At 35.5% G+C, this 22,965-nt stretch overlaps 1 protein-coding gene and 1 long non-coding RNA gene across 2 annotated transcripts in view; one reads left to right on the top strand and one right to left on the bottom strand.

Annotated features, from left to right (window-relative positions):
* The first annotated feature begins 88 nt into the window (after nt 1–88).
* On the top strand, nt 89–21,051 carry LOC127501647 (uncharacterized). The gene is made up of 2 exons (XR_007926669.1): nt 89–374; nt 20,939–21,051. It is a non-coding gene; the product is annotated as an uncharacterized LOC127501647 (long non-coding RNA).
* tmem170b (transmembrane protein 170B) overlaps nt 12,920–22,965 on the bottom strand; it is a 20,219-nt gene continuing 10,173 nt past the window's right edge. The window contains exon 3 of the mRNA XM_051873757.1: nt 12,920–21,167. Within this exon, the coding sequence (XP_051729717.1) occupies nt 21,037–21,167 (131 nt within the window). The 3' untranslated portion in view covers nt 12,920–21,036. The remainder of the gene's footprint in view (nt 21,168–22,965) is intronic.

The raw sequence follows: 22,965 nt of genomic DNA, 5'->3' as shown, positions 1-22,965 counted from the left end.
GTTAAGTGAACTGCCGCCAGCAACTTATTGCTCGTGCTCGCACCCGTGACACTTAACGTACTGTACTACACTAGAGACATAACGTGATTCAAGGCCCCGATATACGCACGGCAAAGTTCTTTTTCGTTCTTTACTTAGGAGTAAAAAGAAGTTGAAGATACCTTTGCAGTGATATACTGTTAACGAACATCCGCCGTCCTTGCTGCCGAGAGAGCGACCTTTAGATGAATATGTAAATACTTACTACTTCCACTTAAACTAAACACAACAAAAATGACAGCGGTGAGAGAGCGCTAGTTAAGAAATCATCTGATCATAGCGATGTGGATATGTTTGCACCAGCTCTGCAATCACCGGCATCATCTACAGATGAGGTAATTAAAATGACACAATTATGATTTATTATAAAGTGTTTTTGAGAGTAGACTAGGCCCTATTTGACTATGTGAGACTGTAGTTTGAATTAATCCCATTTAGATTGTTATTACAGTAGCCTAATAGCTTTTTCGATATTATCCAGAACAATGTAGGATATAAGCATTGATTTCATGTATCATAGAATGGAAGAGAGGCTCTCGGGAGCGCGCATAAACGTCACATTCTTTTGATTTTCCCGGCAAAAACGTCCCGAGTCCTTCACATAAAAATCAGTTTACAGGCTTTCATAGACAACCTAGGAAGTTGGGGAAGGTCTCGTTTTTTTTTTTAAGTTTGTTACAAGCTGTTTACACATTGGCAATAAAAAGTGATTAATACATAAAAATTCTTACAGCCCCTTTAAATGTACTTATTTTACAATGCAGTGATTCTTTGCTGGTAGGTCACTCCAAAATGGGGTCTGTCTTAAAAATAAAATGCAAAATGCAAATAATGAAATGCAACTAACAAAATAATTGTGCATAGATGACAGCTAAATAAATATGCTTAATACATTCCAACAGAAGAGAAATTCTTTGTCTGTTGTTGTTGACATCTCAGGCCATGCAATCCAGCTTTACAGTATTTTGCCACAAATTAATTGCAAATTTGGAATTCGGCAATAAATTATTGGCTATCTTAGAAATTAAATCTTTTAATATTTTTTGTCAACACTTAATGTCCAATGCAAAATGTGCATCTTGAAGCAAAACCATTCAACCGCCACTGATTTAATGGCATGCACAATTTAATGTTTTAGCTGAAATAAATCAACTGGTAATTCAGAAAACTTTGCTCGCACTGTTGGTGAACTTTATTCTCTTTTGTTCATAACTGATGAGACATATGATTCATTCTTTATTGAGAACCTGTATAGCAGACCAAACCTGGAAAAGAAATGAGATGAAAAGTGCAGAGAAGAGATTGAAGGTGTAATAATGCTTTTCCAAGTTTTTCGCTTGATTTAATTCAGCGTTGATGAATTAAACATGGCAATGGCTGCCGCCCACTCTTGGAGTTAGGTAATACCAGTGGCGCGTGGAGACCGTATGCTCCTGAGAGCGTGTATGTGTCTGTATTTTTACCCAGACTAGGGAGGGTATGCAGTGATGACTCACACCCTTTCACTTTGCTTTTACCCCCCTCGATACCGCCTGGAAGAATGTTGGTTTAGGCATCTCCATGTAGCAAATCTATTTTTAGTCAAGAGTGATTACTTTTCATGTTTTCATTGTGTTCCTTTATATCTAACTTGCTTATGATGTTATTTAAATCACTTCTTTGCCACTCTGACTGCTATAAAATCAAAAGTTCTAGAGATAATTAGGGGTGTTTGCAATTGCACTGAAAAAAAATTGTTGTTGGATTTACTTCGAAATAATTTTTACTCAGAAATTGCTAGTAAGTTTCCACAAATGATTACAAAGAAGTGGTAAGCAACACATTGAATTAAAGATAAAATTTTGTAGTAGAGTCCATCACAACTGGACATTATAATACGCAATTGCGAGTTTATATCTCATAATTCTGACTTTGTATCACGCAATTATGACTTTATAACTCGCAATTGTGACTTTATATAACGCAATTTTGACTTTATAACTTGCAATTGTGACTTTGTATAATGCAATTCTGACTTTATAACTCGCAATTCTGACTTTATAACTCGCGATTCTGACTTTAGGCCTATATCACGCAATTCAGACTTTATAACTCACAATTCTGACTTTGTATCACGCCATTCTGACTTTATAAATCGCAATTATGAGTTTATAACTCGCAATTATGACTTTATAACTCACAATTCTGACTTTATATCACACACTTCTGACTTTGTATCATGCAGTTTTGACATATCACACAATTTTGACTTTATAACTCGCAATTGTGACTTTATAATTAGCAATTGTGACTTTATATCACGCAATTCTGACTTAATTCGCAATTGTGAGTTTATATCTCGCAATGCTGAGAGAAAAAAAGTCAGAATTGTGAGATAAAAAGTCGTAATTATCTTATTTTTTATTTCATGGCGGAAACAAGCTTCCCTACAAACAGTCTCAAAAACATATGTAACACATTTTTGCATCTTAAAATGTGTCTGAGCATATTTCACAATGCAACGCAATATGAACTGCATTCTCAACACTGCCTCAAGGGGCGCTATATTGAGTGTAAGTGCAAAACTGTCTTTTTCTATACTCCGTTTTTCTCTTAAGAAAATCTTGAGCAAGTTAGTTCAAGTTTGGCTAAACAATCTTCCTTATGTAATCTTGGTTATCCTGACCATTCTTCCTCAAGAAAAACACTATCTAATCAGGGCTTCTCAAGGGCTCACGATGGAAAGGTCAGTGGAACTGCTTGGAATGTCTTGGATAAAAACAGCACCTCCGTTGCAGCGAGTGAAGGGTGGCAGGGAGACGCCAAACTTGCTGACGGCTCATTAGAACAGCCTGAATGCCTCATCAAAATGTCAGGCCCAGGTCAGACCGGAAGGTGAGACCCATGAGCTGACGTCTGGGGAGGTCTGATAGAGCTGGGGCCATTGTGAAGGTTTGGGGACCTGCACCTCACACACCGCTGCTGAGGATCCACGCACGCTTGCCATTTCACATGCTCACTGAGAACCAAAAAGGTTACATAACTTGGAGAGAATCTGGGAAAAGTCAGAGCTGGTGGCTGTTTTAAGAACTGATGAGGACGTGGAGTTCAAGCACTGATAATGTGCTCACAAAGACTTTTTTTTTAAGAGAGGAATATTTTTTTTTTTTCCCCTCAAAAATGATCTGGTAAGAAATCACTGGTCAGAAAAAATGCTAATAATATACTATTATAATATCCAACATCTCTCATTTTTATGGAAGCTCATTTCCACTACATAAGAAAAAAAATGCTTTGGTAAATCGTAATTATGACAAAAATTCGAAAGTATGATATACTAAGTCATAATTATAACATAAAAAGCCAGAATTATGACATACCAGGTCATAATTATGAGATTAAAAAATTGAAATTATGACCAAAAAAAAAAAAAAATTAAATCATGAGATAAAGTTGAAATGATAACTTTAAGTCATAATTATGAGATAGAAAAATGAAATTATGACATTCAGTCAGAATTATGACACCAAGTCAATTATGAGATTAAAAAGTTATAGGATAAAAAGTCGAAATTATGACGTATCAAGTCATATTTGAAATTATGAAATTATGACATACTGTCATAATAGTTATTACTTAAAAAGTTGAAATTATGACATTAAAAGTCAAGATTCTGGATTAAAAAGTCATAATTATGTCATACCAGATCATAATTATAAGATTTAAAAAGTTGAAATGATATAAAAAGTCAAAAGAGATAAAAAGATGAAATTTTGACAAATTAAGTCAGATTTATGACAGATTTATGAAGGCAACAGTAACAAATTTACAGTTACAAAAAAAAAAAAAAAAAAAAAAACATACCAGCAAATACAGTTGGAAAGCCAGCACTACACTCTTTGGACTGTTTTTGTAACTTGAAATAAAAAAAACATTAACTTATAATATAAAAAACTTGCCAAGGCAATGTTGTCATTTAGTTTAACTTGATGTACTAAAATAACTAAACGTGAAATAAAAATGAATAAAACCTAGACATATTTTTGTAGAAAAAGACAAAACTAACAAATAATCAGATCAAACGGACTCTATTTGACCTCAGATGCAAAGCATTCTGGGTAACCAGCAATATCACACTATAATATTTTCTTCAAGTTATAATACATTATTCATTTCCATTTGACAGTGATTAAACATATCAGCATATTTACATTTGTGCATCTAGCAAACATTACATTGCATTGAAGGTCATTTTATCAGTTCATTCCCTGAATCAAACCCATGACCTTGATGTTGCTGGCTGTGCTCTTCTGTATGAGCTACAGGAATGCTCACATATCCCAGAATGCAAACATATCTCAGTCCCAAGTCATTTCATGTGTTCTGTTTCTCATAAAAATAGAGCTGTGGATAAAAGCGTCTGCCCAATCCATAAATGTAAAGGTAAATATTATGCAATTCTGTCAAGTTCCAAAGGGTGGGCAGCAACTTTATGATGCCTTGACTAGTTTTAGACAAATTTACAATCCCATAAGTCACTGAAAATCAGTCACTTTTAATTCTCAGATTCTGGAGCAGAGCGACAGTGATGCCAGAGAAAATTTGGCTTACCCGCATATCCTCTTTGTATGCAAATAATTCTCCAACATTTTCCATTTTATTAAACAATACCGTCTCAGTAACTGTGAGGGATCCAAACAAAAGGACTCTGGCAATGATGTCTTCCTTTCACATATAATGACTTGACCTGAGTGCTTTAGATCGGCTAATTCTTGGCAGCAAACAAACGGATGCTTGTGCCTGCATAGAAAGCGAGAACCACAGTCGCCCCCTTGTGGTTATTTCTGGACAATACAGAGTATTTGTATTTTCCAAAAACCATTTGAACACTTCAGCCACACCAAGGTTTATCATTAACTGAAATAAAATAAAACTAAACTAAACTAAACCAAACCAATAAAATCATTTCCGTTACTTAAAATAAAATAAACATTAACTGAAATACAATTAAATATTAAAAACGTACTTTATTTCAGTTATTTGACAAGGCAACTTTTCTAATTGTCATTTAGTTTAACTTGATGTCCTAAAATAACAAAAATGAATTAAAATTATATAGACATTAAAAAAAATGATAAAATGACAAAAAATTATGAGATTAAAAGTTGAAATTATGACATATTAAGTCAGTATTATGACACACTAAGTCAATTATGAGATTAATACGTTCAAATTATGGGATAAAAAGTCAAATTTATGACTTTTTATGTCATAATTATGACTTTTTAAGTCAATTTTGACTTTTCATCTCATAAATACTACATTTAAAAAAGAAATGTAGCCATGTCTAAACAAAGGCCAACAGCTTTTTCTGAGAAGAGGTTGATTATGCAACTGACATTTTTTTAAGTCTTATTAATAAATCCTTAATGTCAAGGACCGACCCTGAATTTTCCAGAACAAAGGATAAATATGCAGGTAAAAGTCAAAGGGTGTGATTTTTATTCCTCAGTGACACGTGTGCGCAGCTCTCCTCTCAGAGGCCGGTGGCTGGCGCCGGGACAGCAGGTGACAGCTGACCTGTCATCGCACGCGACCGCCCGCTGTTGTCCCGACAGAGCGTTCACTCCCCTGAGGAGCTGAACAAAGGAGAGGCACCTTGTTCGGCGCCTGCCGAGGGGCGAGGATACTCCATTGTTTGCGTTTGGCTGCAAAGGGCGTCGAGAGCGCGCTATGAAACAATGGAGCAGAGGACCGAGTCCATTTTGGAGGCCCTGCTAAAAATAGTGTGATATACTGAGCATCATAAATCCCCAGTGCACTGTGAGCTCGGGTGGGGCAGAATCAGACACTTCTGAGGACCTGGAGCCTCATCGTCACGCAGCTCAAAGCTTCCAGCGAGGGATTTATCATTGAAGATGGTTTATAGGTCGAAGGGTCAGGTCTGCTTGCAGACATCGTTTCCGCGTTTTTTCCCCCTCCAAGTTCAAGAATGCAGGAAGTTCTATAGTCTGGATGCCTTCTAGACACGAGAGCACGTCTTACACATGAAATAGACACATTTGAGTGCTTATAAATCAGATTTGCAGCATAAAATAACCATATTTAGAAGTCAGAGTGGTTTTAAATCAAAATCCATGGCTTAATTTACAATCAGGCACGTTATTTTATAGTTTTGGTTCTTCTGATATGAAACTGTCTAAAGCACTTCAGAAATATTTACAAAAATGATGGCAGTCAAACTATTAAAGACACAAATAAAGGTCAAATTTGGTTTTTAATAAATTATTTAAATTAAATATATAGTGAAACTAGATTTATTTCAGTGGTGCTTTTAACTTCACACAATATTGTTGAATTAAACAGATTTTTTATATTATATAAAAAAATTTCTTTAAAAATGATAATAAAAATAAAAACAAATAAAAATAATAAAAAATCAGATAAATTAATAAATAATATGTTAAATGAATTAATAAATCAATCAATAATTCAAATAATTGTAAAATAAATACATTAATAAATTGTCTTATTTAAATTACTTAAATAGTGAAACTGACTTTAGAATTAAGTTAAAAATAAAACTAATAAAATATTTTTTTCATTAAATCAAATATATTCTTAAAAATAATAATAAAAAACAAATAAAAATTAACAATGAAAAATTATTAAATAATATATGTAAAAAATGAATGAATAAATAAATCATCAATAATTCAAAATCATCTCTGTAAAATAAATAAATAAATAAAAATAAAATAATATATGTAAAATATATTTAATTGGTAACACTTTATAATAAGTTTTTATTTGTTAACATTGATTAACTACATACGTTTTTTTATTTTTATTAAATAATGTTAACAAAGATTAGTAAATACTGTAATATTGGTTAGTGCATTAATGTCAACTAATGGGACCTTAGTGTTACCATTTAATTAAATATATATAAAAACACACACATACATACATGCATACATTTTGTGTAGTGCAAATATCATGAGCTGTCTTGGATATTTATTAGACTGAAAAAAAATGAAAAAGAAATGACTTGTTTATTATTTAGTTCCATATCTCAAATATGTATTGTCTTTTAAAAGTTAAGTGCTATTAACATTCACGAATGAAAAAAGCTGAACTGGTTGAAACTGGATCAAGTGAAATGTCCTCAGTGCCCCTGAAATCACCACACTGTACGTGTGACGAACCAGAACAGACTGGTTCAGCACTGAGAAGCGGTCCAGAGAAAGTCACTTCTTGTTTTTGTTTTGATATGAAATCATTCACTGTACTGGTGCTGCTCGATAATGAATCTGTTTTTCTGACCCACTGTTCAATTCTTTAAATTCCAGAAGGGTTGAAGGAAACGTCTTTTCTTAAGTAGATCACTTTACAGCAGCTTCCTGCTGTGTTCGCAACATTTCCAGGTCAAACACATTCACAATAAAGACAGGCCGCACCGCTGTTTCGACCGAAGAGACGGGAATTTGAGCACAAACTACAGGAACAAAACAAGATATCGATGACAAACTGCTTTCCTATGTCACTGAATGATAATATATGAGTGACAAATGAACTTACAATCCACTTCATTTGACCTCAAAAACACATAAAAGCACAAACACATTCATAGGAAAGAAACATTACAAAAGAAGTCTCGGCTGTTTCCCTTAGACAACAATGAGATTAAATGCAGATCAAATGGATCTGATACAGTGTTATTTTAGGATTTATACACTCATATTTTTAATTAGCTTTGTTTTCATATTTTCAGTTTTCATTGTAATTTTAGTTCATAATAAGGAATATTTCTTTGTGCCTGTCTTTTTTTATTAGTTTTTCTTATATATATATTTCTATTTTTAGTAATGTTTGTAATCCTTCAACTTCAACTTATTTCAATTAGTTGGCAAGTTTTTCATATAATATTTCTATTTTATTTCAGCTCTGTTTCAATTTAAAAATGTTATTTGTAGTTAACCATAACAACACTGTTCTGAGAAAAATAACCCTGTAATCTCATGTCGTCTTCAGAGTTTCAGAAGGGATCTCAACAGTGTCTCAAATGTGCTCAGACTTACAATCAAACAGGCAACTCTATATGAACTCACATTTCTGTCATGACAACTCAAGTGTTTGGCATGGTAATGGATATGACAATGTTGATATATTTGGTCTTGGCGGAATAGATCTGCTACGCTGCTGCTGTCATTGCTGCTGCTGTTATTGTTGCTGTTGGTTGCTGCTGCTGCTATTGCTGCTGCTTTTGGTTGCTGCTGCTGTTACTGCTGTTGTTGCTGCTGCTGCTGTTACTATTGCTGCTGCTTTTTGGTTGCTGCTGCTGTTATTGCTGCTGTTATTATTGCTGCTGCTGCTGCTGCTGTTGGTTGCTGCTGCTGTTATTGCTGCTTCTGTTATTGCTGCTGCTGCTACTATTGGTTGCTGCTGCTGTTATTGCTGCTGTTGGTTGCTGCTTCTGTTATTGCTGCTGCTGCTGCTGCTATTGGTTGCTGCTGCTGCTGTTATTACTGCTGCTGTTATTGCTGCTGCTGTTACTGTTGGTTGCTGCTGCTGCTGTTGTTTGCTGCTGCTGTTGTTTGCTGCTGCTGCTGCTGCTATTGGTTGCTGCTGCTGCTACTGCTGGTTGCTGCTGCTGCTATTGCTGCAGCTGTTGGTTGCTGCTGCTGCAGAGCAAGTATGGGACTTTCTACTGCCAATACATACAAGCTGCAGTGAGCAAGCTGTACTATAATGCATACATGAATTACCCATCGCAGATCTATCCAGGTGGAGCTGAGGAAGGTGGAGGGTTTCTGAAAGTGCGTTGCAACTGCTACAGCAAATGCTGACCAAGTATTTGAAGGTTGAGCAGCAAGCTCATTGGCTACTGATATAGCAGGAACCAATCAAATGTGAACTATAGAGAATGATGTGATTGCAAGCAGATTGAGTTAAGGATCAGCCTGCACCATCTAGAGTTTCATAACAGAACTTTATATGTTTCAGATTCTCACAAGCCTAATAATAAGAGCTATGCATGCACATTTATATTATAGCTCTATGTCAACAATTTGTGTCTATTTTAAATATTTTAAGAGAAAGGTATGAGACAAAGTTGATATGCAGGTGAAACATAACTGAAAACTCAATTAAATTTAATGCACAGTTAAAGTCACCATGAAATCAAATCCGACAATTCATTTTTTATGGAATTAATGTGCATTTTGTATAGTATTTATTTTATATTATTTTTTTTAATTAATGTGCCTCGCAATCTTAAATCAAAATAACTCCCCCTCCCACTTGCAGTGACATCTCTTATCTCTGATGACGTATTTACTGGCGCGAGGGCAGGGCAACCTGTCACTCACATGAGATCCACCAGTTGCAAACCACAACCAATCAATTCCCCATGGACAAAATCAAGCCCCGTCCTACATTTGTTTGTTTGAGAAGCCATTGCACTTGGATATATGTCACAATAGGGAAGAAAAGACTATCGCAACTTCCGTTTCATGCATTTAAAGAGAGACGTCTGAACAATAAAATATCCCATAAAACATGATTCTAGGCTACATGCACGGCTCTTATGAAACACTTCCTGTATCAGTATCCAGGCATTTTGCATACAGCAGAAACACTTTACCGTACACCCGACTCCCTCCATACTTCACTAGAAGTGTTGAAAGACTGTTTACACGGGGGCCAACTGGAGCACAGCAGAGCTGGACAGCACAATGCACACAATATCCTGGAATAAAATAACAAAATAACACAATAACAAAACCAAGCGATAATCAGCAGGGAACTTTGACTCCCAGACTAGCTGATTAAATTCCTCTGCTGTGACTCTATTGTACCATCTTGTTGAACTTCCGCAGCAGTGCTGTTAAAGTAATGAGCATTGTACTCACTTAAAAAGGTCCACGAAGGTCTAAGCATCCAAACAGGGTAGAGGCATCAACACAGGATACTTTGCCCTGGGCCGTTTCTAGTGGATATTCATTTTTTGGGGGGGCTTTGATGTGGTCCCGCAGCCAAAATAGAGGGTGACTTGGCTGTCAAACGACACAATTGTTGGGCATTTAGCTGACATTTTGATCCATGCTTGAGTTTTGGAAAATGTCTGGGAATAGTTATGATTGTTCAGAGCCATCAGTTGGCATTAATGATCAGTGGCTCTGTTCCAGAACATTGTGCACTGACTACATACTCTAGGCCATATTTTATGGCATATGTGGCATGACACAGCTATTTCAAAATGTTTGCAGCATAATTATGCTATGTTTTGTTTACTGCCAACTTTAACAGAACATTGCAGACTAATATGTGAAAATATAAGTCCTTAATTTTAGGTAGTCCTACAACATAAGTCTAATTAATAATAACACAAACACATTACAACAGAAAAACAAAAATCGAAAGCAAGAAATTATATATATATATATATATATACATATACATACACTCACGGGCCACTTTATACACCTGTTCAACTGCCAACTGCTCGTTAATGCAAATATCTAATCAGCCAATCATATGATGCCAGCAACTTAATGCATTTAGGCTTGTAGACATGGTCAAGACGATCTGCTGAAGTTCAAACTGAGCATCAGAGTGGGGAAGAAAGGTGATCCTTTATAGCAGGGGCATCACTAGGCCCATTTAGGAGGGTTTTAGCCCCCCTAAATTTCCACCTAGACCCCCTTAAAATTTGCAATTAACTCAGGAATCTGCACTAATTCGTGATCATATTCATTTTATAATAAATCCAAAAGCAAAACACATGAAAAGAACTATAAAACGAGTGGAAATGGCAAATTAGCTAATGAGTGGTCCTCTGCTGCCATCTACTGGTTATAGTGGTCATTTCATATCATTGTCACGTTAAAAGTGTTTGTTTTCCACTAGGTTACAGAAATCCTCCACTAAAGCATGGCACATTTTCCATGTTATCTCCATGAATGAAAATGATAAATGTAGATCTTATTTAAAGTTAATTTTACTGCACAAATGTAGAGTAAAAAAAATGTTTAAAACATTACATGGGTTAAAAAAATAAATAAATAAAAGTATTTACCCACATATGGCCAATCTAGAAATTTACAGTAATATAAAGTTTGTCTTTAAAGAATATTAATGAATATTAGCTGGTTATTAAAAATGATTAGAAATTAAATCAATAGGCCTATTCTGGGAATTGACTTGATAGTGTATAATCTACTGTATTGTTCATGCCTACCTTAGTATACAAACAATATATTTAACAAATTTTTTAAGTCCCTCATTAGGGGCTGAGCCCCCCCTAATACTGAAATCCTAGAATCACCCATGACTTATAGCAGACAAAACAAATCTCAAAATGCTTTACAAGCACAGTGAAAACATCCATAGAAAATGGAAAAGTATGAGAAGTGTTAATAAATATATTAATATTCATTCAATATCAAAAGGTTTTGATAAAAATGTTCTAAATCTAAATTCTAAGTCTAAAACCTATTTAAAAAAAATACTATTTTACTTTAGCCTAATATTGCATCATTAGCTTATTGAATCCAATGTTGCAAAGTCACTTTGGATAAAATCATCTTATAAAAGCTTTTAAAATGCCTAAATGTAAATGCATAGCATTTCAGATGCTGCCTTATAGCTGCTTATTTGGACAGACAGAGAGTTTGCTGGTTTTGGAACAGAGCCAGAGTCGGGCCGTGTGGCACAACCTCACGTCCTATATCCTCTGGCAGCCGTCTTACATCCGTCTTCATGAGTGTTTTAAAGGATTTCTACCAAATTTAGTACTCCGATTAAAACAGTAGCTCCAAAAATAGTACCTTGGCGCCTTCTGAATGTCTCCAGAAGGGCGCCTCCTCGTCCACAGGTGGCAAGGGTGCGCTGGTTCTGCACGTCCACGCCAGTGCGCCTTGTGGTGGGTTCACTGCAGAAAGATGGCTGAGGGAGATGAAAGGCCTCTGTATAGACTAAATGACCCATGCAGCAATGCTGTCGCGTTGCAACCAATGACTTATAAAAAGTAAACGAGTCAGTCTGACCTCTATTGTGATTTCTGAGTGGTTATACAATTGATATTGTACTGTTCACCCCGAATTCAGCAAAAAGGAGCCAAAAAGATAAAATGTCAGCCAAGACTATAATAAAACCAGACTATGTCCAGACACTGAGTCAAGATTTGATGACAATCAGGCAAAACAGACCAAATTGCAACTGGATTTTTCTTCTGTCCATTCTTAATTATTTAATAATAAAACAAACATTTTATTCAGCAAGGATGTATTAAAGTGCACAAAAATTCAAATTAATGCTTTGAGTTATTTTTTTTATTATTACAGAATCCTTAAAAAATGTATCTCAATTTCCACAGAAATATAAAGCAGCACAGCAAGTCAGCATATTAGAATGATTTCTGAAGGATCATGTGACACTGAAGACTGGAGTAATGATGCTGAAAATTCAGCTTTGATCACAGGAATAAATTACATTTTAAAATATATGAACATAGAAAGCAGTTATTTTAAATTGTAATAATATTTCACAATATTAGGGTTTTTACTGTATTTTTCATCAAATAAATGCAGCCTTAGTGAGCAGAAGAGATTTCTTTAAAAAAAAAAAAAAAAAATCTTAATGACCCCAAAGTTTTAGTGTATTTGTGTAATGAAAAAGTAGTGTGTGTGTGTATATAAATATATTATATATATATATATATATATATATATATGTATATAGCAAAACTATATATATATATATATATAGTTTTGCAAAAATACATATATGGCTTATTGATTATTGATTTAATATTTATGAACTGATTAACTAGAATTTCTGCAAACACCATTTATTACTGACAAAAAGTTGCAATTTTAGTTAATGATGACCACAAGGCGACTTTTACTGCAAAACATTTTTATTTCAACTGACCGCAGTGTTTTACAGAAGAGCATTTGTACATAAATAGAGGTGCTAGAAAGCACAGCTGTTTGCTCATACAAAATTAAAAAAAGAACATATCATACACTATCTACACACGCCACTTCCTGCAGAGCGGCGCTTAAGAGGGATTGTCAGAAATCCATTCGGACACATTAAAGTTTGAGAGGAGTTGCATTTTTGCATGCAGTCACTGAGGTACAGACACGTGACTGGCTTTCATAGAAGAAACCGTGTTGAATGTCTGTAACGGATGTGTCCATATCATGTCCCTCTCTGTGTTGCAACATTCTCCATCTCAAGGCCTGAAATCTTACCGTCTGTTCATGGCACATCTTCAATTCAAAATAAGACTTTTTTCACACACATATGACTTACGGATAGCAACTGATCAATCAGCAGCTATGAATTTGATTGGGTCATGAGGACACCCACCCAGTCCAGCTGCTAAACTAGTACTACGACCCTCAAAAATGTGCAAAACAACAAAAAGCAAAGCTTTTTTTTCCTATGTAAAAAAAAAAAAAAAAAGATAAGAGAGACATGCAGATTTATTGTTCCCATAATCTTAAAGGCAGCTATAAAAGTATTTCAGCACAGTTCTGCTCAGTCAAACTTTATCAAAACATTAGAATCAATCAAACCTTCTTGCAAATGGAAAATACTCCATCACAAATCGGATTCAATACACTCAAACACACCTACATACAAGCAGACAGCAACACGGACAGCACACTTCTACTACAGCTTCACTCGTAAACACAGACACCTAAAGCTTGTGTTTCAAAAACCCATCATGCTAATCATGTTCAAATATGCCATGACTTTAGCCAATTATCTTTCTTCTCTCTTTCTTCTTTTTTTTTTAAATTAGCATGTGAAATAGTATGCAGTATGTAATAATTTTCAAATGTAGTCGCGTGACCTCAAGTTTAATTCAGTCCCGTCTTTAAAAAATATTGTTGTTTTGCTTTTGTAATGCAATTTTGTGGTTATCTTATAGTATCCTGTGCATACAGAAAATTTTCATACTATGCACACTATACATAACACTGTAAAAATGATTTTCCTGTCCTGTCCTGTTGTCCAAAAAAAACAAAACTAACTCAAATTAACTCATGAAGCAAAATGACACAAGATATTAAGTCTTGTTTTCTGAAAAACTTGCTTAGAACAAATATCTGCCAATAGGGGTAAAAAAAAATTACTCTTTTCCGACTCACAGAATCCCTCATAAATTATGAATCAACACAACAGACCTGCATAATTCTGCAGATCAGAGCTACAATCGGTTGTTCCCTCGTTTCACACTCATTCACAGTACACTGTCGCCCTCTGCAGTGCTGCTCTGGTACTGAAAGTCAACTCTTAGTTGCATAAGATTGGAAATAAATAAATAGCCATTACATCCACCACCCTCATCAATACCTTAAAATCATTAATAACATCTGAAAGTCTTTCATAGTAACAACAAAAGGGAAATCAGCCTTTTCAGGAGTAGTTCAGACTTAAATCAGCTTCATGAATTAGTGCTGAGAAATCTAACAAGCAAAAACATAATATAAAAAGTCATAAACAGTTGTTTAAAAAAATCATATTCAATTTAAAAAGTACTAAAGCTGAAGAGATAAGAAATACTTTGGCTTAAATAAACATTGTCAATGACAACAGAAGAATAGAGCAAAAGGAATCATTTCCCATGATCCTGTGTGTTTCAGTGACTTCGACATCACTTGTTTCATACAATACAGTGTTTTAAACTGACAATAAGACATCATTCGCTTTAACACAACTGTTAATAAACAAAACAAAAAAAAGGAACTGAAAGACAAAACATCTGTTCTGAGTTTTAGAAATGGCTCACATATGCTATGAAAAATGTAAATAATACTTCAAAATAATTAAATCATTTGCAAACTGAATGCAGTTGAGTTTGTTCTTGTTTGTTTGAAAAATGATAACATCATCTATGAAGCCTGTATAGGACTATATATAATGCATTTTAAAGGTATTTTAATGCATAAAGTTTTTCATAATACCTTAAAAATGCAACTATAATCAGTCATAAATAATTGTACCTACAATTATAATTTACTTTCCTATCCATGTTTACAGTTTTAACAGCGGCATAACATTTCATATAATACATTAAATTCTTGTTTTTAATGCATTATACTCTTTATACTGTTTGTTCTAGGTGGTTGTTAGGCGGTTATAAAATTAAAGCATAATAAACTCGCTTTATTATGAAGCTTTATAATAATAATTCGGTGCTATGGATTTTTTTAACCTGTTTATCTGTATATTAAGTAAAAAGCGTTCTCATTCAAACCCGTTATTTAACACAAGTTCACTCATTCAAGTCCCTCACCATAGTTATTAAAGGGTTAGTGCACCCAAAAATGATAATTATCCCATGATTTACTCACCCTCAAGCCACCCTAGGTGTATATGACTATCTCCTTTCAGATCAACACAATCGGAGTTATTTAAAAAAAAAAAAAAATCCTGGTTCTTCCAAGCTTTATAATGGTAGTGAATGGGGGCAAGGTTTTGAAGCCCAAAAAAGCACATCCATCTATCATAAAAGTAATCCACACAGCTCCAGGGGTTAATAAAGGCCTTCTGAAGCGAAGTGAATATCCATATTTACAACTTTATTAACTAAGTAACCAGCTTCCGACAAACATCCATACACAAGTCGACTTAAGGCCCCGATATACTTTAAACGAAATTGAAGAACGAACTGATGTGAAGTCATTTCGAAAAAAGGCCGAAATGAAGTTCGTTTGGAGTTTGTTTTGGAAGTTCAAAACAGCTTGCACTACCATTGGTCTATGGCCATTACGTAAGGCAGGTGTGCGCTGAGGCTCTGCCTTCTTTCACTCGGAAAATCTTTTCCAGTTCATTTCTCCTCTTGAGTCCCTAAGTCAGACGTCCGCAAGTGAAAACATGAACACTGGAAGCTGCTTTATAGTAGAAAACGAAGTTGTACTTCTGATGAAATGAGAGACTGACACTGTTTTTCATGTTTAATACAGTAAAACTGCTTGATTTTAAGCAATCTATTTTATTAAGTGTTATAATATAAACGCGACGTGACTTTACTGGCGTGCCGAATTACAGAGCTTGTGCAAACAAACATATCCACGTTGCCATGATCAGATGCTTTTCTTATGCTTTATTAGAGCTGCATGGTTCTGGATAAAATGAGAATCACGATTTTTTGGTTTCAAATAGAGATCACGATTCTCCCATGATTCTGAATATACAACCAAACAAAACAACATGTAATTTACTAGATGTTCTGACAAAATATAAATTGCTGACTCTAATTGCTGGAAAATGTTTGAATTAATTATTTAAAAAATGGTTTTGAATAAATTCAATGACTCATTAATAAATACTTGTTTCGTTGCTGGATGAATCAGTGTTTTTGAACGAATCTTTTGAATGAACGATTCAATGACAAATACATTTTTTAACAGTCAGTTGTCGCCACCTAGTGGAATTAGATGTAATTGATCTGTGATAATGTGAATATTTGTAACACAGAAATAACTAATGTGTGACTCAAAACGGCTCTCTCTGGCTCTGGCAGCACGAACACAGATTTGAACGTTCCGGTATGATTTTGTCAAAGGTTTAATAGACGCGGGAGAATCGTTGTCATTAATAAAGTCGGATCGCGTGGGTGCCTGAATCGAGATCGCGATCTTTTTACGATTAATCATGCAGCTCTATGCTTTATTAAAAAATACTTGCTAGCTTCTCAGATTTTGTTGTGTATATTTTATTACTGAGAGAGAAGCACACAACATTTTTACATATTCATCTAACCGTCGCTCTTAGCAGAGTGGGCGGCGTCAAATGTTCGATTACAGTATATCGCTGCTCACTTATTTAAAACTTCGTTTTACAGTGGAAGCGTAAACTCTGACATGACGTATGACGTAGTATAGGTGAGAGAAGACACCTCTCTTGGTTTAAACAAATAGGGCTGAGCAACAAACTCAAGCTCCTCTTCTCTTATATCGAAATCCTCCGACATTTCTCTTTAAAAATTCTCGTTTTAGACTTCTAATTCGTGACTGGTGTTTTGTTTTGCTATATCCTTTGCGTTTCCGTGTTCGTCAATACATCATGCGTCGGGTCAGAGGTCACTCTTCTGCCGTAAGTCGACTTGCGTATGGATGTTTGCTGGAAGCTAGTTATTATAGATTATAAATTTGTAAATATGGATATTTTTCTTACAAAAACGCATCGCTTCTCTTCAGAAGGCCTTTATTAACCCCCTGGAGCCGTGTGGATTACTTTTATGATGGATGGATGCACTTTTTGGGCTTCAAAATCTCAAGCACCATTCACTACCATTACAAATTTGGAAGAGCCAGGATAGTTTTTAGTATAGCTCTGATTGTTGTCTGAGAGAAGATTGTCATATACACCTTGGAAGGCTTAAGGGTGAGTAAAACATTTTGGGGTGAACTACCCCTTTAAGAGCAATTAAAAATACTGTTTCTTGCCTTGGTAACTGATTATTCTGTATACTATAAGTCTTTATGAATACCTTTATGATGCATTACATATAAAGCTTCATAGAAAGTGCTACCAAATAAATTATCAAAAAAATAAAAATGCAATTATTTGCAAAACTTTACATTCAAAACAAATGGAATAGTCTTCAACTATAAGGTTAATTATTTGCATTAAGACATCAAAATTCATGGTGTTCATAAAAAGGAAACGCACAGGGAAACAAAAAACGATGTTTTATCAGTAATAAAGCCAGTGGCAGCAGTGAGGTATCATAAAACACACCGCTGTCGTCACATTCCACACCGGTCGCAAAACACTCTCCGTTTAACATTTTAACACCACGACGCTCGCTCCTGTTCCTTACACAACTCTAGTTTATACTGTTTTGGTGAAGTCCATGAGGAAACTTATGGAAGGCAAATTATCAACAGTGCAATTTCACACGTCTGTTGGCAAAGACCCACGAGCGACCGTTTTCATTATGGCATCAGTGTGCACTTCCACGCAAAAGCTTTCAAGTACAATACATTAGTCCGAGTATCCTAAAAATCACAATATTCAGATTAAACCTGTGATGCCAATGCAAAGGAGAAAATCACCTCTTGATTTACTCACAGTCGTACGCCAGCCTCTCAAACTGTGTAGAACGAGTCCAGGACGAAGGTGTCTGTCTTGTCTTTTAAGGCCTGAGGTTTAAGTCCCCATATTCGAGCAGGGAGAGTATTGCCACAGTAATGCTGGATAAAATGGGTTATACATAAAGACATAGATTACTATGAAATAACATTTGTACAAGGACAAGCTCAGATTCGGATGTGGATAGGGCATGGAATCCATGATATAATCACAGGTGATGGATTACATCATAACACAGAACAAAAAGTTGTAGACCATAGTGACTTTTTGAATACTTGTCATCTTTGCTATAAAACTGACATTTGATTAAATACCTGGGTTTAATCCAATTCCAATGTATACAATTTAAAAGATAATTGCGACTTTTTATCTCAAAATTCTGACTTTTTTCTCAGAATTCTGACTATATATATAATATATATATATATAGCAAGTTATATATATATAACTTGCAAAATATATATATATATAACTTGCAATTCTGACTTTATAACTCGCAATACTGAGTTTACATCCCACAGTTCTGAGAAAAAAGCCAGAATTACGAAATGTAAACTCGCAATTGAGAGAAAAAAGTCAGAATTGTGAGATAAAAAGTCGGAATTACCTTTTTTTTTTTTTTTAATTCAGTGGCGGAAACAAGCTTCCATAAATACCAGATAGAGCTGCACGATTCTGGATAAATTGAGAGTCAAACAGAGTTGCAAACAGAGATCACGATTCTCCCACGATTCTGAACAGACAACTAAGTAAAATAACATGCAACTTACTAGAGGATCTGACAAAATGTTAATTACTGCAGTCAATTTAATATGCTTAGTTAATCTGAATGAATTATTTAAAAAAAAAAAAATGTATGAATGAATGATTCAATGACTCACTCATAAATACTTCACTTGTATGACTGTCCAAAATCGCCCCCATACCCTTAAATAGGGCACTATTTGAGGGAAAACAGCCATTTGTAGTGGTGTCCGAAACCATAGTGGACATTATCGAGTGCACCCATTCAATCCCAAAATGCACCACAATAACGAGTGTACAACCGATGTACACTCAACGGCTAGAGAACACCCATAACGCACTGTAAGGGTCATGCCGAATGAATTCTTGTGTCTCGCCAGAAGATGGCACCCGCAGCTGAATAATCCATTTTCCAAACCGCTGGTCCAATGTGGCTACAGCGTAATATCATACAGGTATAAATTCCTTTTTAATTGATTATTAAATAGTTTAGTTAAGGTTTATACATGCTAGTCTCCATGACAGAGGTAAAGATAAACCTTTTCATGACTACTGGAGCTGCCAGTTTGCCAATTTTCAAGTGATTATTACACAGCAAGCACAAACTATGCAAAGCAGTATTCTGCTTTTCACACACTCATTTTTATTCATTCCTTCAAATGAACTATATTAGTGGAGTAATGTAGGGAATAGTGAATGACAGTACAGGGCAATTTCAAACACAGCTTTTGATTACTGGTTGAATCAGCGTTTTTGCACGAATCTCTTGAATGAATGATTCAACGACAATAAATTTTTAACAGTCACTTGTCGCCATCTGGTGGCTTAACGGTGTAATGATACAATCGTTATTTGAAGCCTCAAGTTACTTTCAAAAGGTGATTTGCTCTATTGTGATCGCTTCCATAGACATCAGTGTTTATATCCGAACTATAAACTTTTATACGGCGCCCCGCATATGACATGCAGGAAAAAAAATAGTAGGCTAAATCGTGCGCATGCTTTACTAAGTCGTTCCCTTGATTTATAAATCATGCGTACGATTTAGTAAATCAAGGGAACGAATTAGTAAACTGTGCGTACGATTTACTTTTTTTTTCCTGCATGTTATGTGCAGGGCTCCGTACTTTTATCCCAATACTTCTGTGATAATATGAATATTTGTAACACAGAAATAATGATACTGTGTGGTTGAAAAGACTGTTTGTGAAGCTGTTTCATACTTGTACATGACAACTGCTCTCTCTAGATCAGCGGCAGCGCAACAGAGATGTGAATGTTCCGCTGTGATTTTGTCAAAGGTTTAATTGACACAGACCAGTCATTGCCATTTAAGAATGAGATCGCGTGGTTGGTGTTTGAATCAAGATCGCAATCTTTTAACGATTAATCGTGCAGCTCTAATACCAGAGTTAAAATTTACACTGATGATCCATTGTGTTTCCATATTATATAAATAAGGCATATTTCCATTATGGATACATTTACAGTATATAGGTTACAAGAGACCACATCACACCTAAACCTCCTTGAATTAAGGTCCATATTGCATAACCTTCTACAGACAGTTTTCAAAATGCAGAAAGTGCAAAGTGGAAGCCATTTCTTACGGAGACGAAAACTGGATGTGGTAATACTGCTGGCCCAGAGTGAAGATCCATAATCACACAAACAGGAATGTTTCAGGCCGTTCAGCTGAGCAGAATTAGAAAATGTTTAGTGGTGTTTTCCCACACTGATTGAGGATACATAGACAGAGGATGCTTTTGATGCATCCATCTTGGCTTTATGGTCCAGCTACAGCTCCAACACCACTCAGTTTACATAAAGCTGAAGCGATCCATGTGCAAAAACAAAACAAATGTTTAGCAAAGATGAACAGACACCCCAGGATTCATCTCAATCCTCCATCGAGGCAGTTGGCACGTTGATTGAGTTTCAGTCATTGGCCTATAATGCTGTTTTTGCTTCTTGAAATGTTCAGTTCTCTACAGGGCTTCATATAGTGGTCCATTGGCCATTAGTGACTCCTAAAGCTCATTTCTTTGCACCACAGGCCAAATCTCTGTGGTTTATCCCCACTCACCTCGACCCCGGATCTTCTGCCGGCTGGTTGGCTGTTGGGTGTGTCAGTCAGTGATGCTTTCCATCCGTTTAAAGAGTGGCCAAGATTCGTGAGAATGAAATGATGACAGTAAAAGCGGTCTGGCCCACCCCGAACACCAGAGCTTCAAGAGGAGCCATGTCCTTCCCTGCCACACGGTACACACCCGCCACTGCCGCGCCTGACACAGGACAAACGACAAGACAAATTGGTAGTTGTGTAGACTGTCAATGAAGGGACCGAAATCTCTCAGATTTCATTTAAAATATCTTCTTTTGTGAACAATATGTGGGTTTGGAACAATATGAGAGTGAGTAAATGATGACAAGTTTTTCATTTTTGAGTGAATTAACTCTTTAATGTATACATTATGCATATGAATATTAAAGGAGTCATGAACTGCATTGTTTTATAATGTTTCCTGGGGTGCACTTACAATGTTAGTATGATTTTTGACATCAAAAATTGTCATAATTTAGAAATAAAAGGCTGATTTTTACCCTGATTTTAGTCCTCTAATTTGAACGCTTTTTAAGGGGTGTGTCTGCTGTGAGACTTCTGTGTAAACGCCCACTGCTGTGATTGGCTAACATCTTTGCATATGAAATAGCTAAGCATTACATGTGGAACTCTCTCAACAATTTTTAGCACATTACAGTTCTCAAGGTTAACTAATCGTGAGGAGTGTTGATTATAGCAATTACATTTTGATCTATGGCATTATATTTAAATCGTGGCATAAAAGGTTGCAGTGATGAACATTGTAGCCAATCATAGACATGTTGTCAAGTGCATGAATGCAGTGATTTTGTCATTGCAACTCAATTTCTGCACACTAATGAATCACTTGCGCTGTTTGATTGACAGCTCCAGCGAATGTAAAGGGAGCGTTCTTTGATCGCTTTCTATATATCATTTAATCACAGTTTATATAATAACAGATTATTTTCATCCTACTAAGCGAAACAACGTGAAGTTGACTGTTTAGTCACTGGTTTGATTCACTGACACATAGACAAAGAACATCTGACTGTACATAGAATTAACACAGTTACTTACATGTTTCGCATTACTGTCGATTCCGTAAAAGTCTGTTTGCAAAGTCTGCAACTGATTTACCAAAGAATCCACAGTGAAATGTACCGAATACAAATAAATAATGCTCAACTGAGACATTCACATTGTTGAAAATAAATAATCATATTCCTAGCATTAGGATCATTTGAAAGGTAATGTTGTTTTAGTCCTGTATCGCTCTTCTCTCCTCGTCATCTCACTAACGCGAACAGTGGGTGGGGCTAACGTTGCAATGATGAAGTAGGCATTGATTTTCTTCTACAGAGGCAGTTTTTATACATTTATACATGGGCTTGGTTACAATAAAAGCTGTTTTTGGACTAACAAGGAAGTTTTCAGTTCTGAAACTTACAGGATATTCTTATAGTATGATGACCTCTTATATATCTAAAGCTCAAGGAAAATTTGATTTCTCAGTTCATGACCTCTTTAATGTACAGTATGTCACTGTGAGTGGATCTGTCACACACAGCGATATACATTAACATTCATATACATACTGTAAACATTAAAGGGTTAACTCACCCAAAAATGAAAAAATTGTCATCATTTACTCTCTCTCTCTCACACACACACACACACACACACACACATATTAACTGACTAAATGTTTCTGTCTCTCTCGGTCAGATCCATATTAATATTAAAGCAGACCTCTGGGAACAGGCACTTCGGCTTAGGGTTATTTTTGAATCAAACTCCATTTGTGTCTGACTGGAGAACAGCTAACAGCTAGTTCATTGACACTCTGCCCAACTATACAATGTCCTTAAAATATATTCCATACTAATGCATTTTTTCAGTCACAGATACTCTCTAAAAACCACAAAGAACACCTTAGCAACTGCATAGCAAAACCCCAGCAACCTCCCAGAACCCACTAGCATCATGGCGGTGAATTT

This window comes from Ctenopharyngodon idella, chromosome 19 (genome assembly GCF_019924925.1).
Source record: "Ctenopharyngodon idella isolate HZGC_01 chromosome 19, HZGC01, whole genome shotgun sequence".
Classification (NCBI taxonomy): Eukaryota; Metazoa; Chordata; class Actinopteri; order Cypriniformes; family Xenocyprididae; genus Ctenopharyngodon; species Ctenopharyngodon idella.
The sequence above is the reverse complement of the archived record's forward strand: the minus strand, read 5'-3'. Positions and strand labels throughout refer to the sequence as shown.